Raw genomic sequence first — 17,812 nt, 5'->3', positions numbered from 1 at the left:
AGTAAGTTTGTACGCTCGAAAAACCTTGTCTACACTTTAGAAAATCAGGCGTAGGTTACAAATCAGGTGTAGGGAATGGTGGGGGGGGTGTTTAAAGGGAAGTTTACAAACATTAAACACTTCAGTTTTACAAATAAATGATAAATACATCAATAAATCAACCAATAAATCAATCAAAAAAAATTAATAATATATTTTTTTTTAAATCAATAAATAAAACATTTTCTACTTACCGACTGCAGCACCGGGAGCCCTCCAACAGCGTGCTGGGATGCCCCCCTCAGTGTGTCTCTGTCAGTGTCTCTATCTCTCTGTCTGTCAGTGTCTGTGTTTCTGACAGCAAGGGTAGGGGGAGAGAGGGGGAGGGGGGGGGAAGGACATTGGGGGGGGGGGGGGGAAGGAGGAAGGAGATGGGGGGGGGGAGGAAGGAGATGGGGGGGGGGAGGAAGGAAGGAGATGGGGGGGGGAGGAGGAAGGAGATGGGGGGGGGGAGGAGGAAGGAGATGGGGGGGGGGAGGAGGAAGGAGATGGGGGGGGGGGAGGAGGAAGGAGATGGGGGGGGGGAGGAGGAAGGAGATGGGGGGGGGGGAGGAGGAAGGAGATGGGGGGGGGGAGGAGGAAGGAGATGGGGGGGGGGGAGGAGGAAGGAGATGGGGGGGGGGAGGAGGAAGGAGATGGGGGGGGGGGGGGGGAGGAAGGAGATGGGGGGGGGGGAGGAAGGAGATGGGGGGGGGGGGAGGAAGGAGATGGGGGGGGGGAGGAAGGAGATGGGGGGGGGGGAGGAAGGAGATGGGGGGGGGGGAGGAAGGAGGATGGGGGGGGGGAGGAAGGAGATGGGGGGGGGGGAGAGGAGATTGGGGGGGGGGGAGAGGAGATTGGGGGGGGAGGGAGAGGAGATTGGGGGGGGAGGAGAGGAGATTGGGGGGGGAGAGGAGAGGAGATTGGGGGGGGGAGAGGAGAGGAGATTGGGGGGGAGAGGAGAGGAGATTGGGGGGGGAGAGGAGAGGAGATTGGGGGGGGAGAGGAGAGGAGATTGGGGGGGGGAGAGGAGAGGAGATTGGGGGGGGGAGAGGAGAGGAGATTGGGGGGGGAGAGGAGAGGAGATTGGGGGGGGGAGAGGAGAGGAGATTGGGGGGGGGGAGGAGAGGAGATTGGGGGGGGGGAGGAGAGGAGATGGGGGGGGAGGAGAGGAGATTGGGGGGGGAGGAGAGGAGATTGGGGGGGGAGGAGAGGAGATTGGGGGGGGAGGAGAGGAGATTGGGGGGGGAGGAGAGGAGATTGGGGGGGGAGGAGAGGAGATTGGGGGGGAGGAGAGGAGATTGGGGGGGAGGAGAGGAGATTGGGGGGGGAGGAGAGGAGATTGGGGGGGGAGGAGAGGAGATTGGGGGGGGAGGAGAGGGGGAGATTGGGGGGGGAGGAGAGGAGATTGGGGGGGGAGGAGAGGAGATTGGGGGGGGAGGAGAGGAGATTGGGGGGGAGGAGAGGAGATTGGGGGGGGAGGAGAGAGATTGGGGGGGGAGGAGAGGAGATTGGGGGGGGGAGGAGGAGATTGGGGGGGAGGAGAGGAGATTGGGGGGGGAGGAGAGGAGATTGGGGGGGGAGGAGAGGAGATTGGGGGGGGAGGAGAGGAGATTGGGGGGGAGGAGAGGAGATTGGGGGGGGAGGAGAGGAAATTGGGGGGGGAGGAGAGGAGATTGGGGGAGAAGGGGGAGGAGAGGAGATTGGGGGGGGAGGAGAGGAGATTGGGGGGGAGGAGAGGAGATGGGGGGGAGGAGAGGAGATTGGGGGGGGAGGAGAGGAGATTGGGGGGGGAGGAGAGGAGATTGGGGGGGGAGGAGAGGAGATTGGGGGGGGAGGAGAGGAGATTGGGGGGGAGGAGAGGAGATTGGGGGGGGAGGAGAGGAGATTGGGGGGGGAGGAGAGGAGATTGGGGGGGGAGGAGAGGAGATTGGGGGGGAGGAGAGGAGATTGGGGGGGGAGGAGAGGAGATTGGGGGGGGAGGAGAGGAGATTGGGGGGGAGGAGAGGAGATTGGGGGGGGAGGAGAGGAGATTGGGGGGGGAGGAGAGGAGATTGGGGGGGGAGGAGAGGAGATTGGGGGGGGAGGAGAGGAGATTGGGGGGGAGGAGAGGAGATTGGGGGGGAGGAGAGGAGATTGGGGGGGGAGGAGAGGAGATTGGGGGGGGAGGAGAGGAGATTGGGGGGGGAGGAGAGGAGATTGGGGGGGGGAGAGGAGATTGGGGGGGGAGGAGAGGAGATTGGGGGGGGAGGAGAGGAGATTGGGGGGGGAGGAGAGATTGGGGGGGGGAGGAGAGGAGATTGGGGGGGGAGGAGAGGAGATTGGGGGGGGAGGAGAGGAGATTGGGGGGGGAGGAGAGGAGATTGGGGGGGGAGGAGAGGAGATTGGGGGGGGAGGAGAGGAGATTGGGGGGGGAGGAGAGGAGATTGGGGGGGGGAGGAGAGGAGATTGGGGGGGGGGAGGAGAGGAGATTGGGGGGGGGGAGGAGAGGAGATTGGGGGGGAGGAGAGGAGATTGGGGGGGAGGAGAGGAGATTGGGGGGGGAGGAGAGGAGATTGGGGGGGGAGGAGAGGAGATTGGGGGGGGGAGGAGAGGAGATTGGGGGGGGAGGAGAGGAGATTGGGGGGGGAGGAGAGGAGATTGGGGGGGGAGGAGAGGAGATTGGGGGGGGAGGAGAGGAGATTGGGGGGGGAGGAGAGGAGATTGGGGGGGGAGGAGAGGAGATTGGGGGGGAGGAGAGGAGATTGGGGGGGAGGAGGAGATTGGGGGGGAGGAGAGGAGATTGGGGGGGGAGGAGAGGAGATTGGGGGGGGAGGAGAGGAGATTGGGGGGGGAGGAGAGGAGATTGGGGGGGGAGGAGAGGAGATTGGGGGGGAGGAGAGGAGATTGGGGGGGGGAGGAGGAGATTGGGGGGGGAGGAGAGGAGATTGGGGGGGGAGGAGAGGAGATTGGGGGGGAGGAGAGGAGATTGGGGGGGGAGGAGAGGGAGATTGGGGGGGGAGGAGAGGAGATTGGGGGGGGGAGGAGAGGAGATTGGGGGGGGAGGAGAGGAGATTGGGGGGGAGGAGAGGAGATTGGGGGGGGAGGAGAGGAGATTGGGGGGGGAGGAGAGGAGATTGGGGGGGGAGGAGAGGAGATTGGGGGGGGAGGAGAGGAGATTGGGGGGGGGAGGAGAGGAGATTGGGGGGGGAGGAGAGGAGATTGGGGGGGGAGGAGAGGAGATTGGGGGGGGAGGAGAGGAGATTGGGGGGGGAGGAGAGGAGATTGGGGGGGGAGGAGAGGAGATTGGGGGGGGAGGAGAGGAGATTGGGGGGGGAGAGAGGAGATTGGGGGGGAGGAGAGGAGATTGGGGGGGGAGGAGAGGAGATTGGGGGGGGGAGGAGAGGAGATTGGGGGGGGAGGAGAGGAGATTGGGGGGGAGGAGAGAGAGGGGGAGGAGAGGAGATTAGGGGGGTGGGAAGAGGGAGGAGATTGCGGGGGGGGGGGGGGGGGGGAGGTGGGGAGGAGGAGAAGGGGGAAGGAGGCTGAACAGGCCGGGTCTGAGACTTCGGGCAGGGCCTGTCCCCAGCGCCAGATTTACAGGTAGGTGGCGTTGGGTCGGGTCGGACGGGGGGGTGGTGGGAGGGAGGTCGATTCGGTTCGGGTCAGGGGGAGGGAGGTCAGGTCGGATCCAGTCCCGGGTGGCGGGGGGGGCGGGCGGTGTGTGGTTTGGGTGTCGGGTCGGGTCCGGGGGGAGCGGGTGTCGGGTCCGGTCCGGAGGCGGGAGTCGTGTCGGGTCGGGAGGAAACAGGAGCTGGCCGTGGGAGGAGCCTTATTCACGCAGCCCCAGTGAGGCCATTCGGCCAGGGCTAGGGGCTGCGTGCTTCGGGCCCCTCCCACACAGTTTCGGGCGCCTGGAGCTACTGCACTTGCGCGCCCACTGTAGCGCACTTGTGCAGAGGTCCCGGCACTGTTTTCGGCGCAGGGACCTGGCTCCGCCCCCTACAGCTCATACTGCGCTGCGCCGAGGGCCAGAGGACCTGCAGAGAGGTGGAGAATCTGGAGATTTTTTTTAAGGCGCACTTTGTGGCGCGAAAAACAGGCATCCAGGTCGGGACTGCGCCGTTCTAGGCGCAGCCCGAAACTTGGGCCCTGGAGCACTATTTAAATTAGAACTTGTGCAGTAGATACATTAAAAATATAGAACCCACATAATATAAGGAAGCAGGTGACCACACTTTACATATTAAGAACTGACTTTGCATAGAATTAGAACAGATCGATACATATTTAGCAAACAGAATATTATTGAAATAATCAATAGGATCATTTTGCATCCAGATAGCATGTAGCACAGATGCTTTGTTTTACTGACATCGAGATTTTAAAACAGATGGGACCCAAGAGAGTTAAAGGGCAGCTGATCTGCTTACTTTGCTTGTTATTTGTTACAAAGCAATTTTGTATTTTGCAGTGCTGTTTCTGCAGCGATACTAAATGTAGGATAACATTAGAAATGAATTTCCCAAAGGATTTGGTTAATCCATTATATCCTGGCATTCGCAGAAAATACTTCCCATATACTTCTGCTACTTCATTTAATTAAGAAAGAAAAAATTATTCTAAAGCTGAAGGCGATGTAAATACGTACTTGTAGCAAAAGCACTAGAAATAAGATCAAATAATCTTCATAATGTTTATTAACTTATGGGCAATATAAACAAGCTACAGTTAGTAAAAAATGATTTGTTTAAAATTATGTTTTTGTTCACAACACAAGTACCTCCATTAAAAACAAAGATAGGGATTTTTAGTAACAGGAAATTACCATTCGGCCCAGTTACTGACCCGATCTGTCCTTAAAATGGTCAGAACCCCCATTTTGGAAACACGGCCAAGCTGCCAGACAATCACAACATATAGTTGATGCAGTAATGATCTACATTTGGGGTGGGGGAAGATCTTGAAATTACAATTTTAAAAAAATGTGTCGATCTTGCTTTTAAAAAGTGTTGCGGGTAAGGAATCCAAAAATGTCTTCAATTAACATTGTCTTGGGCTGTATTCAAAGAACACACCATCCTTATTGCAATTGCAAAGTCCTGTTTAAGAATGCTGATTTAAAACTATAAATTAGTGATCTCAAAGTCCTAGCTTATGATCAAGTATATTAATAAGGTTAGAGTGTTGACTGAATGATTCAATCTGCACAAGAGCTGGGTTATGTATCATTTGTTCTAATTTTGAAATACCCTCTGCTTTTATTGCCTGCTTCACTTTTCCCACAAATTCTCTCCCTTCCTCTATTGAAGCTGCACCTTTGTGGAGAAATGGTTCCTCAGATGCCATCAATACTTCAGCCAAGTAACCACTTTTCAAGTGAATCCTGAGTCAGTGTTGGCAGCCTATTCACCCAAAGGCAGCAAAACTAACCCTGTCTTCACCGGACATCTATGTACTAGCTCTTCTAGCAAGGGTCATTGGGTAGGAATCAGGAATCCTGGTCTACCTTCTGTTCACTAGCCCAGGGCACAGAAGACAGTTGTAGAACCTATACTGCAATCCCAGCTATAACCAGCTAACTCAGTACAGTCCCAAGGTCAAACCTGGGTCTACAGGGCTTAGCTACTGACTGTCTAAATTGGCTGAGTCAGTGCTTTTGCTTTCGTCTTAGTTCTCTGCTGCACTGCCAAGTGAAACAGCTAGTCTTGGCAAGGGGTTGAGGAGAAAAACAGGTAACTGATCAGCCTCAATGAGTAATACGGGCACTGATGGTGATTATCTAGAGGTATGAAAATGGTAATCAGCTATTTTCTTTTCCAAATCTGCAGTAATGTCAATGAATCATAGAAACAGAGAAAATAGGTGCAGGAGTAGGCCATTCGGCCCTTCGAGCCTGCACCACCATTCAATGAGTTCATGGCTGAACATGAAACTTCAGTACCCCATTCCTGCTTTCTCGCCATACCCCTTGATCCCCCTAGTAGTAAGGACTACATCTAACTCCTTTTTGAATATATTTAGTGAATTGGCCTCAACAACTTTCTGTGGTAGAGAATTCCACAGGTTCACCACTCTCTGGGTGAAGAAGTTTCTCCTCATCTCGGTCCTAAATGGCTTACCCCTTATCCTTAGACTGTGACCCCTGGTTCTGGACTTCCCAAACATTGGGAACATTCTTCCTGCATCTAACCTGTCTAAACCCATCAGAATTTTAAACGTTTCTACGAGATCCCCTCTCATTCTTCTGAACTCCGGTGAATACAAGCCCAGTTGATCCAGTCTTTCTTGATATGTCAGTCCTGCCATCCCGGGAATCAGTCTGGTGAACCTTCGCTGCACTCCCTCAATACCAAGAATGTCCTTCCTCAAGTTAGGAGACCAAAACTGTACACAATACTCCAGGTGTGGCCTCACCAAGGCCCTGTACAACTGTCGTAACACCTCCCTGCCCCTGTACTCAAATCCCCTCGCTATGAAGGCCAACATGCCATTTGCTTTCTTAACCGTCTGCTGTACCTGCATGCCAACCTTCAATGACTGATGTACCGTAACACCCAGGTCTCGTTGCACCTCCCCTTTTCCTAATCTGTCACCATTCAGATAATAGTCTGTCTCTGTTTTTACCACCAAAGTGGATAACCTCACATTTATCCACATTATACTTCATCTGCCATGTATTTGCCCACTCACCTAACCTATCCAAGTCACTCTGCAGCCTCATAGCATCCTCCTCGCAGCTCATACTGCCACCCACAAATTTGGAGATACTACATTTAATCCCCTCGTCTAAATCATTAATGTACAGTGTAAACAGCTGGGGCCCCAGCACAGAACCTTGCGGTACCCCACTAGTCACTACCTACCATTCTGAAAAGTACCCATTTACTCCTACTCTTTGCTTCCTATCTGCCAACCAGTTCTCAATCCACGTCAGCACACTACCTCCAATCCCACGTGCTTTAACTTTGCACATTAATCTCTTGTGTGGGATCTGCTATGTAAACATTGAAACTGATGGACATAAAGATTCCACAGGAATATTTGAAGGAGTAGTGTCCTCCAGGTATCATCCCTCAAATCACCACCACCAACACAGGTTATTTATCTCATTGCTGTTTGTTTAACCTTGTTGGTGCAAATTGGCTGCTGCATTTGCCCACATAATAATGATTTCACTTCAAAAGTAATTAATTGTCTGTGAAGCACAATGGGATATCCTGAGGATATGCAAGGTATTATATAAATGCAAGTTCTTTTTTTGTTGATTACTTATTAGATAAATGCACCATCCAGTGGGGTAATGAGAAATGGAGATCAGGAAGGTTTCAGGCTCGATTCCTGGCCTCTGCTGAGTTAACTTGTGTGGGGCAGTACATGTGGCATATGTGTCTCAGATTTTTCTTCAGCGGGGACACGAAGAAAAAAAAAAATCAAAAATGGTTCCCATTCCCAATCCAATAACCCCTGCTGGAAACAAAAAGCAGAATAACGCAGATGCAGAAATAAACACAGAAATAGCTGGAAACACTGTCGTTCAGGCAGCATCTGTGAAGAAAGAAAAAGTGTTCTAATTATACAACACTACGGAATATCAAATGGGATTAATCTCAAGGTTCAGGTGATGTGATCTTGGTTTTGAATTTTTGGTCTCTATTAGATTTATGGCATTCCTGACTCCAAATGTGTACATATTGTGATGGGGCTCACTCGCCAAATACAGTCCAGTGTATTAAAACATAATCACAGCCCCACAAGTGTTCACGGTTATATTAGCGTTATCCATTAAAACAATTCCTTTAACGCACTTTTCAATCGTGCAATGGATACATTTATAGAATAGCTCATAACATTTCCTGGGGTTTGAAACTAGGCAGATAGAATGTGCAGTCAGATGGAAGTGTAAAATGAAGGCTGTCAAATATTTGCATCAACACCAATTCAGGTGCTATTGTTCTATTTATTTTTCAAGAGCATGCCTTTTATAGCCAAACAGTACATCTTAAAATCTTTTCAGTTGAGGATAGTTAAACCAACGAACGTAGTTGATCTTTTGTGATGTTGCACATGGAGAATCAAAACGTGTACTCTTCAGGTGAAGTGGGATAGAGGGCAGGAGATAATCAGACCAGGAGACAATGTCCATAGAATAGCTCCCTATTCCATCACTGTTGCTTTTTCAACTAACATACTTCAGCAAGAACAACAGGACAATCTGGGCCACTGACTTATGCAGAATTACCCATTAGGAAGTGCATTTGTGACAAGGACATGCTGCAAGGCACTTTACCAAACCATCTGGAAATCGCCAAAAATAAGTGAATTTTACATCTTTTTTTGAGGGTGGTATTCAAATTCCTAATTTGGGGGTTAGAAACGCATTGCTCTACAGCTCCAAGTACTGGGCCTCCCTCTCCCTAGGCGGTAGATAAGCGATGGTTTCTCCCCCTATCCCCATAAAGCCATCAGCAATTTCAACACCTTTAACAAACTTTGGAATTACAAACATCTTGAACCATGTCTTTTTTGCATTTATGATTAGCTGATAATGATCATTTGAAAGGGCATGCAAACAGGCATAGACGAGAGAGATTAAAGGTTCAAAGTGTAAATGTGAATGCTTTGTAGTCGATTGGTATTATCTACTTTATCAGGGAGTGTCAAACAGCTGAGAAGTACGAATATTATTTTTTGGGGCTGACGCTGATATTTTTTTGTTTGGCCATGGAAAAGAAAAGCTTGTTCATAATCATGTAAACATATCTCAGGTGAGTGATATTTTTCAAGTTACAGATTCAAGACTCAGCCAGATGTTATTTTTATACCAGAAGTGGACAATACAGAGCTGGAATCTCCTTGTCTGCACTCAACTGATTTTTGGTGCCAAAACTAGAAAAGGGAGTATAACAGCTCTGATCTGCCAACCATCCAGTTACCCTTGCAGTGTGTTGCACATTGGATCTTTAACATTACCAAAATGCCCAGGCTTGAAATAGGCCTTGTCCAATGACAGCAGTTTTCTTCACCTCCAGGTTCTGGTACACTGCATTGTTAAATATTTTATACACAGAGTAAAACTCTTCTCACCATTAAATATGACCATTAACAGATCAATATTCATTTTATTCAGTACTGCATTTCTTTTAACTTGTTTTATGTTTCATTTGTATTAAATTGAATGGTTTAAAATATTGATCTGTAAATTGCAACTAAATATTTAGCAAACAGTAAAGAAAAAACCTAGTTTGAGATTATTCACTTTGTGCAAAGATAGAGGAGTTAAATATAAATGTTCCAACTACTTCTGACTTATTACAAGAGCAGCTCAAAGCTCACCAAAACTACCCCTACACTCAGCAGCAAGAGCGAAGAATTTCTCAGATTCGGTAACTGATGGAAGGAATAAACAATTGTCTAGATTTCAAAATTCTCGTCCTTGTTTTCAAATCCCTCCATGTCCTCGCCCCTCTTATCTCTGTAATCTCCTCCCTATCTCTAATCTCCTCCAGTCCCATACCGCCCCCCCCCCCCCACCGAGATGTCTGCTCTCTTCTAATACTGCCCCTCTTGAGCATCCCTGATTATAGATTGCTCAACCATTGGTGGGTGTGCCTTCTGTTGCCTCGGCTCCAAGCTCTGGAACTCCCTGCCTAGACCTCACCACCTTTCTATCCTCCTTCAAGGCTCTTCTTAAAACCTACCTCTTTGACCAAGATTTTGGTCACCTGCCCTAATTTCTCCTTATGTGGCTCGGTGTCAAATTATGGTCTCATAATACTCCTGTGAAGTGCCTTGGGATGTTTCACTACGTTAAAGGCCCTACATAAATACAAGTTGTTGTTGTCATTGTCTTTTAGGAGTACTGTCTTGATGCTGAAACAGCAGTTCTAAAATTATAACTCATACACAGTAAAGTTGCAACCTTATCTCAGTGGTAATACTGTATTACCGCCCAAGTCAGATGATCGTTGGTTCAGATCCACTCACCAGGACTTGAGCACATAATCTAGGCTGACACTTCAGTGCAGTAGTAGGGGAGTGCTGCACTGTCAGAGGTACTATCTTTTGGAGGATACAGTAAAGCAAGGCCCATCTGTCCTCTCGGGTGGGAATAAAAGATCCCATGACACAACTGAGGGGAGCTGGGAAGTTCTCCCAGTGCCCTGCCTAGCATTTACTCCTCAACCAACACAAAAAGTAGATCAGCTGCTTATTTATCTCTGCCATTTTTGGGACCTTGCTGTGCACAAATTGGCTGCCATATTTACCTACATAAGTGATTACACTTCAAAAAGCAATTCATTGGCTGTGAAGTGCTCTGGGACATCCTCAGGATGTGAACGGCACTATATAAATGCAAGGTCTGTCTTTCGTTAAAAATACTGCTGATTTAATTTAAACATGTCACAGGAGGAAAGTTCAATGTTTTGGTAATAACTGGTCCGGAGCAGACATCGAATATTTAAGACATTTGACAAGGGCATTTTGTATTGTAATGCTGTTGTTTAGAATTTCAGCAACTAAATACAGTCACTGAAAAATAGCAACACCACACCTATTTACATGTATATGCTCTATAATGCAGTGCTACTGGAGGTTACTTGTAGACCACATTCTCCCTCCCCACCCCAATTGTGGCCCCCAACAGGCACATCGTTCCATAGCCTGCCAGCTCAACAGCCAGTAAAAATGCATGCCTGAGCTTGTTTTAACGGAAAAATTAACAGATATTGGGATTGTGGCCTACTACATATTCTTAAAATATTCAAAACTGGCACAGTGGAATCCAGTTCAAACAAGACCCAAGTACAGATTCTACGTTAATTCTTCAATGTGGTATGTCGATCTACAACTTCTGGAAGCCAGAAAGATCCCAAAGTTTTAAGCTCTGGAGTCTGATATCATAGTAGGGACAAAGATGCTAATCACTTCCAACTAAACAAATTTTTAAGTAAAATTTCAATCAGTTGAGTCATCCTAGGCCTCTTGTGCAGACTAATGGGGAATTACAAAGAAGCATTGAAGAAGCCAGAGAGTGGGTTATCCGCCCACCTCTCAGCCAAGAATAAAATATGGCTAAAGGAGACACAAAGCAAAGAAAAAGTTCAAAATGGGGACAAAACAATGTGTCGGGAGTCTACATTACTTGCAGGCACCATATATCCCAAATTCATCCCTAGGGGGGTGCCAGTTACATCGTATTTTCTTTAAGTATTAAATCTACTTGTGAAATCAACATCCAGATACAATCTGCCAGGAAAGTGCCAGGTTTAGTCCCTAGTTTATGCAGAGCCAACTAATCTCAGCCTGGACAGCAGTAGGGGTGCTGCAATTGGCCGCAATGCCTCAGGCTGGGGAAGGAGTGTCAACCGAAGTGCTCACTTCTGATCACTATCCAGTATCACTTGCCAGGAAGTCTAAGAGTGTGTGTGTTGGGGGAGGACAGGATCTGGCATGGCTGTAATGCCCTCACAGTTGTACAACTCGTCAGCACTCACAGACTAGGCTCACACATGAACAAGGGGCTCACACATGAACAATATGGGTGAGATACTTGAGTCGTCTATGAAACTGCAGCCCAACACTAGTGAGAAAAGGTGGGTAAAGAGATTCAAATCCTGGAACCATCAACCCAGATTAGCAAAATGTTCAGACTTGCTAAGTCTGCAAATGTACAAATTGTTTGAGCAGAATTCGAGGTGAAGGAATTTCATCTTGTTTACCATATTCAATATTTTAAAGCTAGCTTTATAAAATGATAAAATATTGTATTGGTTTTTTTTTAAACTTTTAGGTAGAATCATAGACGATTACGACACAGAAGGGGGCCATTCGGCCCATCGTGTCCGTGTCGGTCGAAAAAGAGCTACTCAGCCTAATCCTACCTTCCAGCACTAGGTCTGTAGCCTGTAAGTCAGAGCTCTATCCAAGTACTTTTTAAATGTGATGAGGGTTTCTGCCTCTACCACCCTTTCAGGTAGTGAGTTCCAGACCCCCACCACCCTCAGCAAATTTTTTTCCCCTCATCTCCCCTCTAATCCTTCAACCAATTACTTTAAATCTATGCCCCCTGGTTATTGACCCCTCTGCTAAGGGAAATAGGTCCTTCCTATCCACTCTATCTAGGCCCCTCATAATTTTATACAGCTTAACTAAATCTTCCCTTGGCCTCCTGTTCCAAAGAAAACAACCCCAGCCTATCCAATCTTTCCTCATAGCTAAACTTTTCCAGTCCTGGCAACATCCTCGTAAATCTCCTCTGCATCCTCTCTAGTGCAATCACACCTTTCTGTAATGTAGTGACCAGAACTGCACGCAGTACTCTAGCTGTGGTCTAATTAGTGTTGTATACAGTTCAAGCATAACCTCCCTGCTCTTATATTCTATGCCTCAGCTATTAAAGGAAAACATTCAGTTTGCCTTTTTAACTACTTTATCGACCTGTCCTGCTACCTTTAAGGATCTGTGGACATACACGCCAAGGTCCTTCTGTTCCTCCACATCTCAGTATCCTCTCATTTATTGTCTTGCCTTGTTGCCCCTCCCTAAAAGCATTACCTCACACTTTTCCGGATTGAATTCCATGTTCCACTTTTCTGCCCAACTGACCAGTTCATCGATATCTTCCTGCAACCCAACTCTTCACTGTCAACCACAGTCAATTTTTGTATCATCTGTGAAAACTTCTTTATTATGCCCCCTACATTCAAGTCTAAATCATTTATACTACAAAAAGCAAGGGACCAAGTTTCGAGCCCTGTGGAACCCCACTGGAAACAGCCTTCCAGTCACAAAAACACCAGTCAACCATTACCCTTTGCTTTCTGCCACTGAGCCAATTTTGGATCCAATGTGCCACTCTCCCTTGGATCCCATGGGCTTTTACTTTTTGATCAGCCTGCCATGTGGGACCTCAGCAAATGCTATAGTAGACTATATCAAACACACTGCCCTCATCGACCCTCGTTACCTCCTCAAAAAATGTAATCAAGTTAGTAAGACACGACCTTCCCATAACAAATCCATGCTATCTGTCCTTCTAAATCAAGGTTTATACTGTCCCTCAGAATAGATTCCAATAATTTGCCCACCACCGAGGTTAAACTAACTGGCCTGTAATTACTCGGTTTACACCTTCCTCCCTTTTTAAACAATGGTACAATTCTAGCAGTTCTCCAATCCTCTGGCACCACTCCAAAAGCCAGGGAGGATTGGAAAATGATGGTCAGAGCCTCCGCAATTTCCTTTCTTGCTTCTTTTAATAGCCTAGGATATATTTCATCCAGTCCTGGCAATTTATCGACTTTTAAAGATACCAAACCTCTTAATACTTCCTCTGTTACGATGTTTATCCCATCCAATATTTCACTCTCTTCCTCCTTAACTTCTACCTCCACCTTAACTAAGGTGTGCAGTAATTGTACATAAGAAGTGTTGAACTAGTTCTAATTAAAGTACAATCAACAATTTGAAAGGTTACTAATTATCTGATGCCCAAAGTCACTCATTCCCCACCTTAAATCACAGGTGAACCAATTTCTCGAGTACATATTTATATAGTAACAAGGAAGGACAATCATCTTATGAGCACAGCATTTCAGATGTCCTTACCAACTGCCCTCAACTCACCCCACTAGTGCTGAAAGTCTCTTCCACACCTTTATCACCTCCAGACTTCAATTTTCCAATGTCCCCCCGCCCCGTGCTACCTGCATTCCATACCATTCAAAATTCTACTAAAAATCAACCCAATCCTAGCTCCCCATTTTATCAACTTCAAAACTCTCTCTCATTTTGAAAATCTCTACTACAATTCACTACCTCCTGACCGTTGCAACTTCCTCAAGCCAAGATTTCTTCCTGCACCGTTTTCTTCCAAAGCTACTCCATTTTGTGTTCCCCATTCTGTCTGCTTTATCATCAGTGGCAGAATCTTCAGCCATATAACCAAGAATTCGGAGCAGGAATAAACGATACAGCCCCTCGAGAGCCTATTCAAAAAGATCATGGCTGATCTTCAACCTTAATGCCACTTTCCTGCCCGATCTCCATAATCCCTTGATTTCCCCTAAAATCCAAAAATCTATCTATCTCAGCCTTTAATATACTCAACTATTCAGCATTCTGACCTTTGGGGTTGAGAAATCCAAAGATTCACAATCCGACAAAAGAAATTTCTCCTCATCTCCATCTTAAATGGCTGACCCCTTATCCTGCGACTATGTCCCCTAGTTCTAGCCTCTCTAGCCCGGGAAACAACCTCACAGCATCTACCCTGTCAATCCCCCTCAGAATCCTATGTTTCAATTAGATCATCTCTCATTCTTCTAAACTCAAGAGCATAGGCCCAATTTGCTCAATAATCCCTAAACTCTGGATCTTCCTCTCTAAGCATCTTTGTCTTGCTACATCTCTCCCCACGTTCAAAATTCTTCTATAAATCCTAAGATTTCAACAGCACCTTTGGCCACATCTCCTACTCCCCTTCCAACCAGGATCAAATCCTAAACTTGGCTATGTTAAAGGCAAGCAGCAGTTAGTTGCCCCTGCTACATTTAGCTGGTGTTAATTATTGGAATTTTATTTTTAAATGTTTTATAAAAGATAACTCTTTATACCCAAAAATCTTGTGTAAAATAGCTTTCTTATAAAATAGTCACAAAGACACAAAGCCTTGCTTACTGCAAATATAATTAATGAGAATTGCTAGTATTTGAATTTTAGCTCTCCGTGTATTAAGTTTCAAAGTATGGCCAGTTAGCTAAATAGGGGCTCCTCATGATTTAATACAGGGCAAGTCTTATAACATTGTGCAAGTGCACATAAGTGAGTCATTGTCAATTTGCTTTCACTCGAAGAACACTGAACTTTTCACTATACAACCTGAAAGTCTGAATGACTAAAAATTTGACAAGAGGTTGGAATTTTCTCATGAATAGTCTTGGGCTTGGCTATTCAAACAGTACATTACTGGACAAAAAATGCATGCCAGTTTATTTGGAGACTCGTATATAATATACAATCAATTGCTTTGTGTGTATGGTTACTTCTAATAAGCATAATAAAATGTTACTAATTAATTACAATACAGGATATCCCATCTGGTAAATTTCTAATCTCAGTAGATCATTGGGATGGTGCTTAAATGGTGACTATGCATTTCCACATAAAAAATGTTTTTTTATTGAATTAGCAATTCACCCTCAGGCCCACTCTTGCACACCTAGCGATTATTGACCTCGGAACAGGTCACCTACATGCGTCGGTGGCCAGTAACTGGGAGGATTTGCAAGAAAATATTCATATAGTTCATCATTCCTATACCATCAGCCATAGTCAACTCCGCCATTTCCACCTTTGCTCAGAAAGCAAGGTGTTCTTTGCCACATAAAAAGATGGCAATTTGCTGATTTAATGACAGTCTCCCCTATCCTAAAGACCAGCCTCCACAATGTTCCCATGCTTATAATCTGATAAATATCAGGCAGAGGCATCAAAGGGTGTCTTTAACAAGATTGTAATTTCATACCAAAAAAACTGCAGCACCGTTTAAATCGTTTTATATTAAAAATACGTCCATTCATTTTCAAATATTAACATTTCATTCCAAATGAATGAATGAAAGGTATCACGCCTTGACAATTACAAATCTGGTTGATGAATGTCAATTTTATTTCTTTTTTTTTTTAAATGGAATATATCATTTATCTTTCTCTGGTAAAGACCGATGTGAATACATAGGACGCTGAGCGAAATGTTTTTGCATGGAGTACGTTGGCGTTGATCAGCGCCCACCCCGCCCGATACCCGCAGCTCAATGCAGAGGAAAGGTTGTCCTCCTCCATTTTCTACAGGTTACTCGTGTCTGGTACACAGAGAGGGAGATGATGATGGAGAGGAACCGCTTTCAAACAGCAGATGGTTATTAAACCAGGTTTCCAAATGTCCTGGGGGCATGCCAGTGACAGCCGATCCTGCAGCTCGTTGCCCCCTTTTCCCATTAAAAAAAACCCCCCACAACTGAACCGATTTGCAGATTTGATGAATTGAAGGTGGCTGTAAACCGCCTCCCAGTTTCCTTACCAGCACATCATTGCAGATATCGCGGAGCTCAGCCTCCACCTTCTCCCGATACTCCTTCACCATGTGCAGCTTCTTCTCGCTACCACCGCCCTCGCCGGTTTTCTGCTCGATGCTGGAGATGACCCTCCAGGCCGAGCGGCGGGCCCCCACCACGTTCTTGTAAGCCACCGAGAGCAGGTTGCGCTCCTCGTTTGACAGCTCCTCGCCCCACTCGGTTACCGCCTTCATCGCGGCCGCCATGTCTTCGTAGCGCTCCGCCTGCTCGGACAGCTTGGCTTTCTGCACCAGCTCGTTCTTGTCCATGGCCCCCCCTGTGCTTTAGGTAATTATTTTTTTTTTCTATTCGTTCTTTCCGGCCAAGCGAACCTCTCACTTTATTTCAACCCTGGGCGATTCTTCAAGACCGAAGGAGCAGCTTTCTATTTTTTTCGCTTTCTCCCTCACGTCCTTTCTCCGCGAAACCAAATGGCGGTTGAGCTCTTTTTCCCGTAGACTCCGTCTGCGCACGCGCGGCTTTCACCTCCCCCTACCCGCCCCGTAAGGTTGACGTCAATGAGTGACCAAAGCTGCAGACTGACCTGACTCATCCAAATGGGTATTGAATTGTGCATTTAATGTTCAGACATTTTTTTTTAAGTAAGACTTGCATTTATATAGCACCTTTCATGACCTCAGGACGTCCCAAAGCGCTTTGCAGCTACTTTTTGAAGTGTAGTTGAAACTCTTTTGGAGTTTACCTGAAAAACATAAACATTAATCCGTGCCCCCCGACCTGGATGACACGCCAGACATTTACAAGGCCTGAAGTGTAGTTGAAACTCTTTTAGAGTTTATCTGTAAAACATAAAACATTAAACGGTGCCACCCGACCTGGGTGACACACCAGACATTTACAAGGCCCTTTTTTTTCCTTTTTAGTTGAAACTCTTTTTGGAGTTCACCTGCAAAACATAAAACATTAAACGGTGCCACCCGACCTGGGTGACACACCAGACATTTACAAGGCCCTTTTTTTTCCTTTTTAGTTGAAACTCTTTTGAGTTCACCTGTGAAAACATAAAAACAATAAACGGTGCCACCCGACCTGGGTGACACTCCAGACATTTTCAAGGCCTCCTTTTTAGTTGAATGTACTGTTGTGATGCAGCAGGTGTTTTTTTTGTGCAGAGATGCTCAATCAACATTATAAATTGCTGTGGGAGCACTTCCATCCCCATAGCTCAGTTGGTAAACTTGCAAACAAGTGTGGAACTGAGACAAACAAGATGCCTAGGGTTTGATCCTGCAAAAGGACATAGGCTAAGTGAGTGGGCAAAAATTTGGCAGATGCAATATAATGTTGGAAAGTGTGAGAAAAAAAATCAAATAGCAATTTATTATTTAAATAGAGAAAGATTACAAAGTGCCGCAGTACAGCGGGACCTGGGGGTATTTGTGCATGAAACGCAAAAGGATAGTATGCAGTTACAGGAAGTGATCAGGAAGGCCAAAGGTGAGGTGGTCGGGAGCCTTTCTTTCCCTGGTGGACCGCCTCGGTACAAATGTCTGTTCTGGTGTGTTGGCTGTGCTTTCGCTGGGCTGGCTTGTTGTTGGCCCTGCAGGGCTGCTGCGTGAGCCTGGCCTTGCTGGGCTGTTGGGCATGATGGATTTGATTTCCTGGTCCGGGGTAGTGTCATTGATCCTTTGGGTGTGTGTTGTGGGCTCGAAAAAGGTGGTGTCTGCTGTGGGTTGT

The 17,812-nt window shown here is 47.0% G+C and overlaps 1 protein-coding gene across 1 annotated transcript in view; it reads right to left on the bottom strand.

The window, feature by feature from the left end:
* Window positions 1-16,597, bottom strand: part of LOC139279820 (14-3-3 protein beta/alpha-1-like) — a 43,584-nt gene extending 26,987 nt beyond the window's left edge. Inside the window, exon 1 of the mRNA XM_070899065.1 lies at window positions 16,081-16,597. Coding sequence (XP_070755166.1) covers window positions 16,081-16,383 — 303 coding nt within the window. The 5' untranslated portion in view covers window positions 16,384-16,597. The remainder of the gene's footprint in view (window positions 1-16,080) is intronic.
* Window positions 16,598-17,812: the final 1,215 nt, after the last annotated feature.

The sequence above is a fragment of the Pristiophorus japonicus genome, chromosome 14 (genome assembly GCF_044704955.1).
Source record: "Pristiophorus japonicus isolate sPriJap1 chromosome 14, sPriJap1.hap1, whole genome shotgun sequence".
Lineage (NCBI taxonomy): Eukaryota > Metazoa > Chordata > Chondrichthyes > Pristiophoridae > Pristiophorus > Pristiophorus japonicus.
This window is presented reverse-complemented; position numbering and strand designations above follow the sequence as displayed.